The 17,417-nt window shown below is 42.7% G+C and overlaps 1 protein-coding gene across 5 annotated transcripts in view; it reads left to right on the top strand.

The window, feature by feature from the left end:
* PPP2R2B (protein phosphatase 2 regulatory subunit B, beta) overlaps positions 1 to 17,417 on the top strand; it is a 374,353-nt gene that overhangs the window by 284,919 nt on the left and 72,017 nt on the right. For all 5 annotated transcript variants that reach the window (XM_006777014.2, XM_006777013.2, XM_006777015.2 and 2 more), the window contains 2 exons: positions 10,793 to 10,890; positions 13,786 to 13,951. In XM_006777014.2, the coding sequence (XP_006777077.1) occupies positions 10,793 to 10,890; positions 13,786 to 13,951 (264 nt within the window). The remainder of the gene's footprint in view (positions 1 to 10,792; positions 10,891 to 13,785; positions 13,952 to 17,417) is intronic.

Genomic DNA, 17,417 nt, shown 5'->3' with positions numbered 1-17,417 from the left:
AAAATAAAGTCCCTATAATTCATAGGACCCTTAATTCCTTGCCAGTGCTATAGTCTTTTTAGGATCAATCTATCTGGCTCTAAAGTCATGAATACTCTTCCAAACAAGAACTTGCCCTTGCCTCACATCACTTAAAAATCTTTTTTATATTCAATCAGCATAAATATTTTGTTCTCTGGTACTTTGTTTAAGGTAACCAGCCTGTTTGTGTTGGTCCACTTTGGTGTGGGATCTCTCTGGCTCTCCTCTCTAAAGAAAAAAAAAATTAAGACTAATCTGTTACACATTCAGACACTCAGCTAGGCACTGAACGTTCAATGATGAATACATTTTGTATGGAATTTAAAGACTGCGATAGGCATGTAAACTGATCCTGTTACCTTTGGGATAAGTGCTAACAGTAAGTGGTGATAGCTGTGATGATGGAGATGTGCGGGCAGTGAGGCTGCATCATAAAGGGATTGTCTGGGGGCAGTGGTTCTCAACCTTCCTAACGCCACGACCCTTTAATACAGTTCTTCATGTTGTGGTGACCCCCAACCATAAAATTATTTTTGTTGCTACTTCATAACTGTAATTTTGCTACTGTTATGAATCATAATGTAAATATCTGATATGCAGGATGTATTTTCATTGTTCACGACCCACAGGTTGAGAACCGCTGGAGGGGGAAGACACACAAGGCTTCACTAAGGAAGTGATATTAGAACCCACCCACAGACGTGGGGAATTTTAGCACAGATGCCATGCCTTACTAACTTCAGAGCATGTGACACCACAAAATTTTTGACCAAAGGCGTGCCAAACAGACTCCAGGTTAAGCGTGCCTGGCGGGTAGACTACCTGCCCTGGAGCGCCTAGTCCCCTGCAGATGTGATGAGATTGCCCACTTGGACCTGGAGTCCCACTGACTGTGGGGTCAGCGGTAGATGCCCCATGTTGTGTAGATAATAGATCTGAATGACTGACAGGGTTTGCATTGCCCGAGCAGTTAATTACTCCTCCGCTTTCTGAAGGAGTGGGTGACAGATGGTAGACACCTCACAGCAGACTCTACCGTAAGCCACACAGGCGTGGGGTTTGTAGGCAAGTCTGGACTGCAACCAATTTCCCACTGGATTTTTGCCTACTTAAACGATTTATAATTTTTAAAACTTTGCCCTTTGGCAAGTTTTGTTCCAACTACAGGAAAATTCTCTCTTCTCAGCTTCTATGTTGCAGAAACATGTTTTGAATGAAAGGAAATCTCCCATCAACCCACATGGCCCGGGTTGCCTCAACCCTGGTTAGTGCTGGGCATTCGGTCAGCGTGGGGAAGCTGTGTGCATTTTAATGGGAACAGCATGGCATTCATTACTCACCTGCTTCCTACCATCTGGATTTTCACAGCTCAGCAAGCATGGTGGGCTTCCTGCACCTTAGCAGGGAGAACATGGCTCCTAAGGAGAGCATGACTGGGTCCCTTTGAAGTCATAATTGTATGATGGGCACCATGATTAATGGGGAGGAGGGGTTGGTATGCTGTCCCAATAAGCTGCTTTCATATTTGAATGATCAAAAAGTAATGTACCGTTTTCACTCAAGGATAGGGAGATAAACAAGCCACCTCAATACCTGTACTGGGAACCAAACGAGTGCAAAAAAAACCCCCAAAAAACTGGTTGTGTGGTAAAGTGAAATGAAAATGTGCATGTGAGAGTTTGTGCGTGGAAATTCCAATTCAGCATGCATTAATAATCTGGTTTTGTGCAAAGAGCTAAGAGGAAAACAAAGATGGGGATGCATGCCTCTTACTTGGCATTGATGCAAATAACAAAAACCCTGTGGTTTAGCAGTGGCTTAAACCACAGGTTATCATTTAACAAGTCCAAGCATAGGCTATGTCTAAGGTAGGTTTTGTAGTTCAATGCTATCATGAAGGACATTGTCCTATTTTTCCATGTCATACTCAGCCTCTTGGCTTTTTTAAGTCTTTAGACTTATCACCTCCTGGTCACATGATGGCTGCCACAGCTTCACATATCAAGTCCACGTATAACCACATACAAAGGCAGGAAGCAAGAAGTACTAAGTGCCACCAGAAGGTGTCCCATTACTTGCTTCCTTCCTTTTATTCAGGGAAGGAAATTTTTTTCCTGGAAGTTCTGCCTCCTTGTCCCCCAGAAGATGTTCCTATATGTCTCGTTGGCCAGATCTGGGTCACTTGGCCACCAGTAGCTACAGGGGAGGCTGGGAAGGAAGTATCTGCATTTTTCAGCTTCTACAGCAGGAGGCAGGCAAGCACAACAGGCACTGGCTAGAGTAGCCCACCAAGGGTGTCTGCCACAACACACTACCTGCCCTTAATGAGCTTGGTCGGCAGAAGCAGGCTGACATGTAAACAGTACCCATTTTCTAGCACTTGCTTGTGGTTAAATAGGAAGCAGCAGTTGTGACAAGATCTAGGGAACTGAGGCTGTTGGACCCCTCTGCCTGCCTTCTTTCATACAAGAGGAACCAGCACCAGGTTCAAGTTTAAACGACTATGCAAAGAATTAACTGTATTCAAATGAAAAGAGAGGATTCGGTATCTAAATACCAGACACTGGTTGGGTGACAAAGGAATAAGTCTGGATCAGAAAGTGTATTACTCACAGAAGGTCAGGAGAACAAGCAGGTAGCTTGTGTGCTGCCTATGTCCATGCCTGTGGTAGACATGACTAATTGATCACAACACCCTCCTACCAAGCCTGGCTCTGACCTCAGAACTCTTCTCAATAGGCAGCTTCTTCCCATAGATCAAAATTGGTAAGCCAGATTAGATCTGTTTGTTATCACTACTCAGAACTTTATATTTACCACTCCTGTCACTGGGACCAAGCTAAAGGAATATGAGAAATAGGGTCAACTTAAGAAGGCAATGCTACTGAAGGTAACCAAGGACTCAAACGTAGCCCCATTGAAAGACAAAAGGCAAAGATCAAAGGGCAGAACATCTGAAGTTTGTGGTGCAAGTTGATAAAGGTATATTGATGAATTGAGATCCCCACCACTCTAAAACGAGAATGGTGATAATATCTAAGCAATAAGATTAAAAAATAAAATCTTTGGCCCAGTCAGCATGGCTCAGTAATTGAGTGTCTATGAACCTATGAACCAGAAGGGCATGGTTTGATTCCCAGTCAGAGCACATGCCCAGGTTGTGGGCTCCATCCCCAGCTGGGGGCATGCAGGAGACAGCTGATCAATGATTCTCTCTCATCATTGATGTTTCCCTCTCTCTTCCTCTCTGAAATCAATAAAAAAACATTTTTAAAAATAATAATAAAATCTTTGAGTCGTGAGAAAGTGACCATTGGCTCCAAATTGAGTTGAGTCATATCTGTAAAGACCAGGCGAATTCAGGCTCTGTATTTGCATAGCATTTTTAACTTTTGGAAGCTCTGTATACCTGTCAGCTCATTTTATTTCCATAATTTATCCCTTTTGAAAAATCATTCCCTAAAAGGGGCACTGTGAGGCACATTTTGGATGTGGTGAAGCTGCTCTGGATCATGATGGTGGTGGTGGTGGACACACATCCCTGCATTTGTCCAAACCCATACAAATTTTGCCACATGGGAATTAAGAAGCTAATTTTTTAAAAGTTTAAAAAGTCACTGAGATAAATGCCAACATCTCTTATTCAGTTTGAAAATCAGTTAAATTCATTTGCAAGTAAGAATTACACATGTATTTATGGTCATGCTAAAAATTAGAAAATACTGAAAATTTTGACAAAAGACTATAAGAAAATAAATCAACCATCCACATTCTACACCAAAGCATTATCATTTTGAACTCTCCCTGACAGATCTTTTTCCTATGAATATTTGTGGATTTACAGGAGTTAACTGTTAAGTCCAGGAAAGTCAGATTGTTAGCAAAATTTCATTTTATATTTTAAACATCTTCTTGGTGTTGATGGAAGTTTTAGTAAGTATGTATTATTTTACCAGTTAAAAAAAAAGATATATTTTGAAATGAAAGTACTTTAACAAAATTGTAAGAATCTTACATACACTTTTATTGGCTGATTTTTCTTTTTTTTTTACAGAGAGGAAGGGAAAGGGATAGAGAGTTAGAAACATCGATGAGAGAGAAACATTGACCAGCTGCCTCCTGCACACCCCCTACTGGGGATGTGCCCACAACCAAGGTACATGCCCTTAACCGGAATCGAACCTGGGACCCTTAAGTCCGCAGGCTGATGCTCTTATCCACTGAGCCAAACCAGTTAGGGCTGGCTGATTCTTTTTTTAATTTTATAATATATTAACATCAACAAGGCCCTTTTGGCACAATCCAGTAGCAGTACTTGGGCATATCTTGCTTGGCCATAATCAGACTTTTTTCCTTCTATTTTGGTAGTTAATAGCTCCAGCACACTATTTCAGTTATGAAAACTTATCAGAAACAAAAACCTTATCTAAGAAAATGGACTGTGAACCAGAACTCAGAAAGGAGTCCACAGTTTTATGTGCCTGAAAAGAGTATTTTTAATACCCTCTGGGAAGCCTAAAAATCCTCTTTGTTTAATCCACAAAGTCTTAGCCAATCTAGCTAGAAGCCCCTGTGTAGGGATGATAAAGGGCAGACATGCTACCTCCCCTCACGGCAGGACCCATTGCCAAATAATCACGGCCCTTCAGGCTGGAAGGGGCCTTCCAAATCCTTCTCAACACAAACTTTCTGGCAACTAACCCCATTTCACCATTGCCATCCTCTGTGACACCTGTCTTCCATCCTTGCTGATGTGCTTGCCCTAGCTCAGTGGTCGGCAAACTGTGGCTCGCGAGCCACATGCGGCTCTTTGGCCCCTGGAGAGTGGCTCTTCCACAAAATACCGACTTCTGCACATGGACCACGAAGTTTCAGTCGCACTGTACGTGCGCGCCCACACATGGTATTTTGTGGAAGAGCCACACTCAAGGGGCCAAAGAGCCGCATGTGGCTCGCCAGCTGCAGTTTGCCAACCACTGCAAAACTCTCCCCAGAGTTGACCTGACCATCAGGAAGAAAGCCAAATGTTGAGTAGGTAGAATCAGTCGGCTGATACAAGTAGGGTCAAAGACTATAATATTACCTACCAAATGTTTCTTAGATGAAAGGTAAAATATTTAATGGATTTTGAAGGCTGCATTGTATTACCCTCTCATTTCAATTCCTGTGTCTATGATTGATGTTGGGAAGGCTGGTTCTAGTGACCTGGTCAGTAAGATTTTGTCCCATCAGAGGATTTGGGTTTAGGTCCTCTCTCATTTTAAACTGTCTTCATTTGGTCAAAATAGTCAACCTGCTGTTTGAATTGTACATTGCCCCATAATCCCGGGCCTGCCTAGACTCCAGCCTAGCACATTACTGTGGGCAGCTAGGCCATGGACTCCCCCTCCCTCTGTCTCCCCATCACATCAATATAATTGCAAAGTTAACTTCTATTATTCAGGTACATGGAGACTATATGTATGGAATTACCAATCTTGGACCTTAGTGGGATCCTGAGAATGATTTTTTTAAGAAAAAGTTGGTCTTAGCAGTGCTCATTGAACCTGAAATGGGGTTACCAGGCCACCATTTTCTGGAAATTAAATAAACACAAGTAGATGTAGAACAGCGTAAACGTGATACTTCCTTTAAAAATCACTACCTGCAGTTGACCTCTGTAACCGCTATTGGCTTCTGTTCTCTGTTTTTAGTAAAAAATGTGCACTTGGTCTACATGTCTACAGAACAGAGGAAGAATGCTTTGTTTATAGTTTTTTGCTCAACAGTGTGAAAGGCTGGGCATTGAATAAAATTGTGTCATATGAACTGGTCATTTAAAAACCAAAATCATGTTGAATTTGATGAGTTGATTTCTGTTGACCATGATTTCAGATGAAGTGTAAGTCCTCTAGTTTATTCTTCTCGCCACATCCTATTTCTATAAAATCATTTTGCCTTGAGCAGCCCAGTTTTCCCGTTTTAACTGCTCTACCGAAGAGCATGATGCGAACACAGGAGAATTTGTATCAGAAGTTTCAGTATCTTGAAACTGGAATGTGGATGATTCATGAGTTTTGCATCAATTATTAAACAGTCATAGATGAAGATACACAGCGATGGATGGGGCAGTAACGTATTCTGGTTACACCTACTGGCTTAGCAGTGATAAATGAGTCAGGAAACCAGAAGTTCAAAACAGGCATCAACTCGAGCTGCAATGGCAAAGGCTCTGAAATGAGTTAAACAGTTGCTAGATATAAACAACCTACTGTATAGACCAGCAGACTGGCAGGATTAAAATAAAGATAAGGACTTAGCAAGAGGACTAAGGAATTTCAGAATCCTGCTGTACCAATCACCCATTTTCTTAAAAGATTCTTGAGGGCAGCATAACACCAATAATGACAACACTTGGAAAAAAGGGAGACATTTTTATTAGCTGGAACCATGCCTGATGTTCCATAAATACTGTCTTGGATCATGTGGCTTAGACTTGAGCCTGAATCTGTGTGTGTGTGTGTGTGTGTGTGTGTGTGTGTGTGTGTGTGTGTGTTGTGTTTCTTTCCCCTGTGCCTGGCTATTCCAAATCCCCACAGCTGGCCTCAGTGTTATGTTCTGATTGGGTCCCAGACTCCATTGCACCATGTTGCCTGGATACATACTCTCTAGTGGGCATTGTTCCTTTTATCTTTCTCCTTCCATGATACACATTTTTGTATGTGATAAATATTCTATGTGCATGTCTATGGTTCCTCATGGTTTAAAATGTGCTATAGCATCCAGCCAGCCGGTGTGGTTCAGTGGTTGAGTGTTAACCTATGAACTAGGAGGTCATGGTTCCATTCTGGATCAGGGCACATGCCCAGGTTTCAGTCTCAATCTCCAATGGGGGGCATGCAGGAGGCAGCCAATCAACGATTCTCATCATTACGGTTTCTATCTCTCTTTCCTCTCAGAAATCAATAAAAATATGTATTTTTAAAAAGTACTATAGCTTCCAAGCAATAATTGCCTTTAAGAGGGGTCTTGGGACAATGCTCTAACCCAGTGGTCGGCAAACTCATTAGTCAACAGAGCCAAATATCAACAGTACTACGATTGAAATTTCTTTTGAGAGCCAAATTTTTTTACTTAAACTATATGGGTAGGTACATTGTTATTAACTTAATTAGGGCGCTGCTAAGGCTTAGGAAGAGCCACACACAAGGGGCCAAAGAGCCACATGTGGCTCGTGAGCCGCAATTTGCCGACCACGGCCTTAACCTAAAGGTATTACTCTCATGGTAGGCGCTGTCGGTGTCATGGTAGTTGGGGCCCAGTGGTCTTTCCTAACAATTTTTTAAAAATCTATTTTTACTGATATTTTTCAGAGAGGAGGGAAGAGGGAGTGAGAAATAGAAACATCAATGATGAGAATCATTGATTGGCTGCCTCCTGCATGCCCCACACTGGGATCAATACCACAATCTGGGCATGTGCCCTTGACTGGAATTAAACCTGGGACTCTTCAGCCCACAGGCGGACACTCTATCCACTAAGCCAAACCAGCTAGGGCTTTCCTAACAATCTATAATAATAAAAGCGTAATATGCTAATGAGACCGGACGAACTTCCGGACTAGGCTGTGGCACCATGGGGCCATGGCAGAGGCAGCTGCCGCAGCTGTGGGGTCCAAGCCCCTTGCACGAATTTCAAATTTCATGCATCAGGCCTCTAGTTTGTAAATAATATGGATAGCATGCACATGTGAAAGAACATTTTAGCAAATACAAAAACAATGTATTCTTTTCTAAAGGCTGAGGGAATTGGGAGTAAAAATAGATGCAGCAGGCAGAATTTATCTGTGGAGGCTTGAGTGCAGATGATTATTTTTGAAGACGGTGATAGAAACACCATGGAGTGGGGTGGAGTGGTGCATGTTTTAGTTGAAGTGACTTGGAGGGCAGGGACCTTGAAGCTTGTGTCCTCCATGGAGCCTGGAAGAATGCTTTATGCATCCGGTGCAGTGATGAGTAGTTTAATAAATGAACAGATCCATGCCTGAGAATTATTGATTTAAAAAATATATCCTACCTTGCTTTGACCTGTGTGGATCTTAAAAGGAGAAGAAGGACATTTTCACAGAGAGTCTGGGCAAAAAGGCAATGTATACGGCAACTGAGAAAGAGAATTTTGTTTTCCTTGGAGTGACATTTTCTTGGAAACTGAGCCAGAGGCTGACCTTGGGAAAAGCTGCTTGACTCTTCTGATACCCAACTTCCCAAAAGGAAAAGCCCATCCTTCAGTCCTCAATGCGTGGACCCTGCCACCCACCCAGAACTCCGTGTTAACATTGCTGGGAGAGGAAGGACGTGAACTGCACTTAAGTAGCCTTTAGCCCTAAAGACAGGAGTGGGGTGCTGTTAACCCCCAGGTCTTGTCTCCCCACCACCCTCTCATTATTCCCCACTACCCTTTTCTCTGGAACACATTTGTGTCTTCAGCAGTTTGAGGGCTCTGACTCACTCCGTAGTACCCCACAGAAGCCTGAAAGAAAAAAGAAATGGCCTCGTCTTCATTAGGTTCCACCCAAGTCAGGAATCTCCGTGAATAACCCCATTGCTAACCACTCATTGAAAAGCCAGTAGCAGTCCCTAAGAAATGTATCCTAGCACTCGAGTGCTTTGCGGAGGCAGTGCAAACACTAAGCAGCCGCCTTCCCTCCTCTGTACATGAGCGTGCTTTGTTAAGATGCACCAACTGTGACAAAGAAACGTGGGCAAATAATTCACTTGAGGTGGTTGGCTCCCTGGCCCTGCTGGGCTTCCTTCCTCCTCAGTGGGCACTTGTTTGAGAAATGGGCCTCCTCCGCTTGCATTAGGAACTGGATAAGCACTCGCGTATTTCATGTTTCCTTGAGGTCGCATTCATTTGGAGGGCTCTACTTGAGGGAACGGACTAGATCTCTGGCTGAGATCATCAGGAAGGAATGGGGTGGTCTTTTCTGAAGGAAGACTATAGACCAGGCGTCACAAGCTGGTGACTCACACACCACATTCAGCCCACAGACAAGATTACACTTTTTTTAAATGTCCTGGTGTTGAAAAAAAAGAATTAGTTGCCCATATATAAAACTGAAAAGATTTTGCATAAAAATCTTGATTTCCAACTTCTTTGAAAAAGATCAGAATATCTGCCAACGCTCGCAATAGTTGATGGCCACAGTTGGCTTAAGCCAAGCGGCCACTTGTCCCCTAAGAGAGGACACAAGCTTCCTACTGCATCTGGTTTTCTTCACTCCATTTTGCCTAGTGCTCCTGTAGAGCTTTGAATTTGCTGTCCTGGGGTCAGTCGCCTAAGAGGCCCAAACAAATCATGAATTGCCGTGGCTGGGTGGTTCAGTTAGTTGGAGTGTCCCATACACCAAAAGGTTGCAGGTTCGATCCCAGGTCGGGTCACACACAGGAAGCAACCCATCAATGTTTCTCTCTCTCCATTCCTCTCTCTCTACAGTCAATAAAAAACATATCCTCAGGTCAGGATTTTTTTTTAAAAAAAAGCAATCATGAATTGCTCTTTTAAATGTGCCAGCCTGAAAGTGACTATGGTTTGAGCCTTATTCTTTTTCCTTCTACACAAAGAATGACCATTAAGAGCATTGTCATATGTGGAACAGGACAGTTATGTGCAAAGTGGAGAATTGTACACTACTTACCTGAATAAATCAGGCATACCAAGAAAATCCTGAGACGATGATATTAATGTACGATTTGAGATGTGAATCATTCAGGGGCAATTGCCTTCGTTTTCCAGCTCAGTTTCCCTCTGCTTTTCTCACATGGACGTAATCCTCAGAATGTTCCTCTGTCAAAGGCCATGGTCATAATCCGCCCCCTCCCCACCCCTTTTTTTAGAACTTATTTGAACTCTTGGGAGCAATTGTTGAAGCCCTGCAAGGGAATAATTGCACAAGAATTAACCTCTGACATGTTTCTAAAAATAGCCCTAATAAATCCCATCATAGGTAATTTACCTGTCCGTATTCCTCCGGGGGTAACTGGCATTGAAGAAAGATTTGGCAGGCTGGCATTCGCTCAGCAATTATCGCTGATCTGAGTTCCTGGCGCCTGTGTATTTTCTCTGTTGGGAAACACAGGGGACAAATTGCCCTCTGACTTCCCCTTTGACTCATAACCGTTTCCCCAGCACCCTTCACCTGGGGTTGGAATAAGACGTGCTCTTCCAGAAAGGAGTGTTGGGCTCACCAAAAAAAGAGGTACCACGGGGTCAAGCTGGAGCATTTGTGGGGGTCCTTCCATGAGTTTCCAACTTGCAAAGGTTGCCAGTGTTTTTCCATGTCTGAGCTTCAGGCATCCCCAGCCCTCGTTTGCATAGCCACCACGAAAACCTGTGTGGGGAAGTGCCTCGGTATAGAAGAAAAGGAAATGCAAAGAGGCCAGGAGTGGGTACGGGCTCCATGGCTGGTAGAAACTATCAGAGGATGGCCATTTCCATGAGCCTTAAGGAAACTCATTTTCTCTTGCCCAACATAAAAGGATCTGAATGTGCTTCTTCCTTTTGTTCTCGCTAGATGTTCCAGGAGACCACAGCGCAGTGTGGGCATCTAGGAGATGTACTTTCCCAAGAGCCGCTTCTCGCGGCACTTAAAATACAGAACATAAAGCCCTTGTAAATTCCACTGCAGAGACAAAGCCCTGAGCCCTTAAATGCGCAGAAAAGTGTGTCTATTATCTGTCGTTTCAAAGCAAGTGTGCAGTTACTTAAATTGCCTTTGTCTTCTTCTTTTCAGCTGACATTATCTCTACGGTAGAATTCAACCACACGGGAGAATTACTAGCGACAGGGGACAAGGGAGGTCGGGTTGTAATATTTCAACGAGAGCAGGAGGTAAGTGGCAAGTGACTGCAAAATGCCCCTTTCCTTCCCTTTTTTAGCGGAGGCCTCCTGCTGTTCCTTAATCCTCACGTGTCCCCCTTCACCTTGCTGCTTTGCTAGCCAACTAAAAACTGCCAAGAAGTCATTAACATCAACCGTTCCACCTTCCGGCTCATGAAAGCACCTGAAAATAGAGCCTTTCCTGGGCACGGCCTTATCTTTTCAGGTTCTCACGTCTCCTCTGACCTGCAAAGTGCCACGGGTGCTTTTTGAGCATAACTCCTCCCTTCGGAGTGAAATTCATCCTGGAGTGATTAAAATGAAGCCTCCGCTCCTTTCAGGTGCTCTCACAGAATATGTAGGAGGAAGAAACGGTTCTTTGTCCACAGCTGTGAAAGGGACAACTTGGGTCAGTGGAGAAGAAAATAGTAGCTCACCCCACCGAAGGGAGTGCAGTCCCACAAAATGGCATCTGAGCGATGCACAGGGCACCTACACTTTACTGTGGGTGACTCGAAGGTCCCTGAAGCTGAGTGCTGTGTGCTTTCTGAGCGCGAGTTTTAATTTCCACTGAATCTCAAAAAGCCCCTTTCTTCCTGGGACTTGGGTTCCACTAGGAATTGTGTCTCTTTTTCATATAAATTGCATTTCGGGGTGTCTGCTTCTGCTTTGTCAGAAGGGAAGCATGGCCCGATGTGATTGTCTTGGCTTCCCCTGGCCTGGTCCTGGGGCTCCCAGCAGGCCAGCCTGTGTGCTAGTAACGCTCCCATCTGCTACCGTCTGCCTCCGAGACTCACCCAGCACAGCGTGGGGAGGCCGAGTGCAGGCGGAAGGGTTCAGCGAGACTTCCCTAGCAATTGAGTGCCTGCTTTGTGCCTCCAAGCCATTTATGTTCCACCTCCCCTCCAAAAAAGGAAAACCTCATTTAGAGGTGATGTATTTGTTAATTGCACATTATTTGCAATTAATTTCTATAAGGGCATCCTAATCCCTCGGGTTTCTGTAGAAATTCAAGTGTTCAGCATGAAGTCAGGCACCAGCCTGTTCCACTGGTCCTGGAAACAGGGAAATGGGCTTGGCAAGTAGGAACTAATAGCTCTTCGTGACCTGGAATTTTTCCTGCTTTTCCAGAGCTGCCGAGTGCTAATTGGTCTGGCACATACGGCACACACTTGACAGTCTGATTTGGATGGTACCAAATCAACATTCGGATGAATGTATTGTTAAGGTGGACTGGCGCTCTCTGCAGTAGGCAGGCTGGTGACTGACATGTATGTCAGTCAGCGTGGCAAGTCCTCTTCAAGCTGATTTTCAAACTTTCTTCTTCAATTTAGAAAAAAAAAAAAAAACCCATTAGGTTCGTGGTGATGATAAAGAGGAACCGGAGGAGCTATTTAGCATAAATTACCCAGGGCAGCGTGTTGCCAGTAATATTCCAAACCACATTTTCCCTTTGCTATTTATAGGTTCCACCTATTTTAATTTACTGGAATATGTGGGAAGCCTGATTCATTAGTAGAATGAAGGGGGACACGTTTTCCCAAGAAGAGTGATTTGGTTCAATAAAAAACAAATGCCCAGTATAATAACATGCAGTTAAGTGTTGAGCTCTGTGGGGAGGCGTGGGGTTGAAATGGGCACTAAGCCTCAGAAACGAAACCATGGGACAACACCGAGGTCAGGTGTGTTTTCCGTGTCTGTGAGTGACTTCTCAAGAGCTGCAGACCTGGAGGGCTTGCTGTAGGAAGGAACCTCAGTGCCCTCACAAATACATGGAACACCTGGGTGTCAGCACCCATCAGGAAGTGAAGATTTGGGTTTGGATATTCAGTATCTACCCAGAAATCTAGTTGGGTTTTTTTTTAATTGAGCTTTTATTACGAGTCAAGCTTTTGTGACAAATGTCTATAAAGACCTGGATTGGAGTTTTTGAACAGTTTTCCAAAGCCTGGCCCTTAAAACTCTTGGTAGTCGCGTTCTAAAATGCCTGAAACGAGACCTCCCCCCCTCTTTTCCTTTCTGCTCTTTCTTTGTTCACGCCCTCTTTTTCCTTCTCTCCGCCTTTCTTCTTTCCGTTGCCCCTTTCTGCAGATCCTTCCCCTGATGTTTCATTCTCTCACCATTTATTTAGCTCCTGCTGTTTGCCTGTTGCAGAATCAGAGCTAGGAGACAGCCAGGGGTGAGGTCTCATCACCTCCCCATGATGCAGGTGTCACCCATCTGCTCCTGTCTGTTTTGTTTCCCATGTTAGAAAAAAAGGGGTGGGGAGGGATCTGATGGCCAGATCTGCTCCATAGAAGTCCTGTGACCTTGGAAGATATCTCTGAGCCTCCTTTGTCCATTTCCCTGCTCTTCCCACGTCTCCAAGATTCTCTGAGAATCTGGGGAGACTTTAAAAGGCCAATGAAAGGTACAGATGCCATAGCTTTGCACTCTTTGTAAGAGATTGATAGACGCACATATGGACATCAGCATGGGTCCAAAGGGTGTTCAAGACATCCGCTAATTCAGAACGAAAATATTAGCACTTCTGTTTATATTGATTTTTAAATGTACATTTTAAAATCATGTCCTATTTCAACTTCTGTTTCTATGTATATGTTACGATGTATACCATATATTATAGAATTTTATGTATATCATTTATGCCTATATGGATATTGGAGATACTCATAGTCACCAACAGCTGCAAGATCAGATGCTTTGGAGGCCTGTGAGCTCAGGCAAAACTTGTGGCACTCATGGTCCTGCCCTCATCCCACGCTGATGGCCTGCCTATCCATCCCTAATGATTCTGCTCAAAAAAAGAAGAAGAAGAAGAAATTAGTGAATTCACAGGTGGCCTATGTGATTTCATCTTTCATGTATTCCCCCCTCCTTACCCCCCCCTCCCGCCTTTTTTTACAGAGTAAAAATCAGGTTCATCGTAGGGGTGAATACAATGTTTACAGCACGTTCCAGAGCCATGAACCCGAGTTCGATTACCTGAAGAGCTTGGAAATAGAAGAAAAAATCAATAAAATAAGATGGCTCCCCCAGCAGAATGCAGCCTACTTCCTTCTGTCCACTAACGGTGCGTACAGGGACTGCTCCTATTTGGTGTTGTCGGAGGGAGAAGCAGCCACATCACGTTCCAGTCTCTCTGAGACTCCGTTTTCCTTCTTCACCTTGTGGGCTGTCAAGGAAACTTGGCAACAGTCTTTGCAAGATGCTTACCTGAGTGCCTGGCGCAGAGCGGGCCCTCCGTGAATAGTAGTGATTCTTTTGAAATGTCACACATTTCTGACCCAATTAGGTGAGCCCCGGTGTCCGCAGGTTTTGACTAAATGCAGATTATTTCCAGGTGCTTCTGGAATGTGGCTTCCTGTTTTAAGATTCATTGAATGTTTTTCTGGGAACGCATTTCAGGAACCCCGGACAGGCCGTCCTGTGAGTCTGGCATACTGAGTAGAAGTTATTAATCCCTGAATGTGTTTGGGGTTTTTTCTCTCTCTGACACAATCAAGTTCTCTAAGCACAAGTCAAGGAGAGAGAGGGACCCTACCAAAGGATGATTAAGAAGCGGTTTCTTTCTCTTTCTCCCTCCATGCTCTTCTAAGAGCAATTGTGGGAGAGTTGCTATAAATAGGTCCAGGAGAGAGGTGGTTGGAGGTTGACTAGAGAGCCAAATTCCATGCTAATTCGGTGGAATTACCTACCCTAGCGTTTCTCAATGCCACTGCTGACAGAAGCCCACCTATGCTTGAAACGATTTAGAATAAAAGCATATACTAAAGGGTGCTAATTGAATAGCATAGCAATTAAGAGGATTAGAGGATACAAATTAAACACCCTCTCCCAAGCAAATAAGCTGGCGCCTGATTCATTGTGTGAGTCTGTGAGGAGTGTACATTTAAATATGGGTCAGAAAGCGAGCGATTCGCTATTTGCCCATCCCCAGTATTTATAAAGGGAAGTGCACATATGTCAAGTGAAAAAAATGTAAATACTGTATATAGTATGATCAGATGTATATTAACATTTGTAAGCACTAAAAGGAAACATACCTAAAGGCTTATCATGATTAATTTTTGATTATGTATTATGGGTTTCTTATAAATTTATTCTTTTTATCACTTTTATTTTCTAAGTTTTAATGATGAGTTTTATATTTTATTTTAAAAGGAAGGAGGGGTTTTCTTAATGCGTATGAACCAAAAATCCCCCAAATATAAAACCAGTGTACAACTGTAAAAAAAAATGGCAATTCTGAAACAGCCAGTTTGGAGTTATTCACGCATGGCTTATCTCAACATGTCCAGATTTCCAGTCATCTGTTTTTCCAGATTCCAAGTAATTTAATTCTTTCTCATAACTGTATTTATTGTTCTATTAATTTTGTGAACTGTGTTTCTTGAAAGCCAAACCATGTGAATTTGTTTCACTGTCTTCCCTCTTAGTTTTACCGTTGAAATTTCACTCAAAGGCTCTGCAGATTCAACACTACTTAGATTAAAAAAGACTTCTGATGATTCTGACTTAATTACTTTGGGCAGAGCAAGTGTCTGATTATCTGCTCTAGCTAGCTTACTTTATATTATGAAATTTAGCCTATTGATTATTACAATAAAATTCAAAGATGCATTAACTCCTTTGTGGGGGTGGGGGATGGGAAAAAATCAGTGAAATGCAATGAAGATTAATTATATAGTATAATGTTCTGTTAATTGAGTTTTTAAATAGTTTTTTGATTAACAAGGATATTATCTTCCCATTTGGGATGCTATTTCATATGCCAACAGCATCTCCAAATGATTCTTATAAGAAAAATTCCCACGCTCTCCTGGGACTTTCTTTCTTATACTAATATTGAGGTTGCGAATTCCCCTTAAGCCAAATAGGTTAACATGCGAAAATTAATGGGAGACAATTGGAATTACTGTACAAAAGAGAAAATGAAGATAGATGAGAAGATTGTGTTTAAAAGCTGCCACAAGTAATGATAAACTACGCAGAGAGCCAGCCAGAATATAGAAAAAGTCATTACTCATAGTAACAGCCACCTGTTTGTTCCTCAGACGTCCTTATCCACAAAGCTTTCAGACAGGGAGTCCAGAAACACTGTGTGATAATAAAGTCAAGAATGACTCCAGGCAACCCAGCCATGGGGAATTGGATTGAATTCGCCATCAATTATCTTTCTTTAAAGAAACACAACTGTGCTTATCTCATCATAATTGGATACAGTTTTTACTTTCTGGTAGAATATAACTTTACAATTTCTAATGAAAAATAAACCAACATTCGGTTGTGAATCTAGACCTTAAAATTATTTGCGAGATGAAAAGATGTTGCCTTGCCTAGCTTTCTATTTCTGTCTTAGTACCTATGATGAGAAGGGAAGGTATAGTTTACTTGATAGATGGGCTATGAAAATAGTTAGGTGTTCATTGCAAAACCATTAGAAGATAGAGAAGCAAAATGAAAATAATGTGTTCCCATCAGAGAGAACCACTGTGTCTTTTAAAGAAAACAGCAAAGAGGCATGGATAAATCTGTTTTTTATTAGCAGAAATGTGGTATATTCTGTACACTGTTTGGCAACCAGATTTTTTTATGTAATACTTAATAACAGGAATATCTTCCTAACTGTTAAATATTCTTCTAAAATTCCATAACATTTTCAAGGACTGCATAACATTCCCCTGTATGATTCTTCTATAGTTTACTAATATCTCCCATTATTAGACCTTTAATTATTAAATTCTCACTATTAGAAATTATATATTTATAGGAATAAATGTTGGAATAGATAGATATGATTAGAAAAAAACATACTCATAAACTATGCATAACATGTTGCATCTATTTAAAACAGTTATGTGATTGCTCCCAGAAATGAAAGGACATACTAAGGTTTTCATACTAGATATCTCTGTCTAGTGCAGTGGTTCTCAACCTTTTGGCCCTTTAAATACAGTTCCTCATGTTGTTACCCAACCATAAAATTATTTTTGTTGCTACTTCATAACTGTAATGTTGCTACTGTTATGAATCATAATGTAAGTATCTGAGATACAGGATGGTCTTAAGCGACCCCTGTGAAAGGGTCGTTCGACCACCAAAGGGATCGCGACCCACAAGTTGAGAACCGCTGGTCTAGTGGAATTGAGGGAGGTTTTCATATTTTTACTTTTATGCTCATTTTTATTTTCTACAATCCTATCCTATATAATAAAAGGGTAATATGCAAATTGACCCTAATGGCAGAACGACCTGGAACAACCAGTCACTATGACACATACTGACAACCAGGGGGCAGAAACTCAATGCAGGAGCTGCCTCACCCCACCCCCCCCCCCCCCCCCCTGTCAGTGCACTCCCACAGGGGGAGCTCTGCTCAGCCACAAGCCAGGCAAAGCAGTGGTGGCAGGAGCCTCTCCCGCTTCCTCGGCAGCTCTAAGGATGTCCAACTGCAGCTTAGGAATGGGTCTAAGCTGTTAGTCGGATATCCCCTGAGGGCTCCCGGCTGCCAGAGGGATGTCTGACTGCCAGCTTAG

Source organism: Myotis davidii, unplaced genomic scaffold, assembly GCF_000327345.1.
Source record: "Myotis davidii unplaced genomic scaffold, ASM32734v1 scaffold89, whole genome shotgun sequence".
Taxonomy (NCBI): Eukaryota; Metazoa; Chordata; class Mammalia; order Chiroptera; family Vespertilionidae; genus Myotis; species Myotis davidii.
This window is presented reverse-complemented; position numbering and strand designations above follow the sequence as displayed.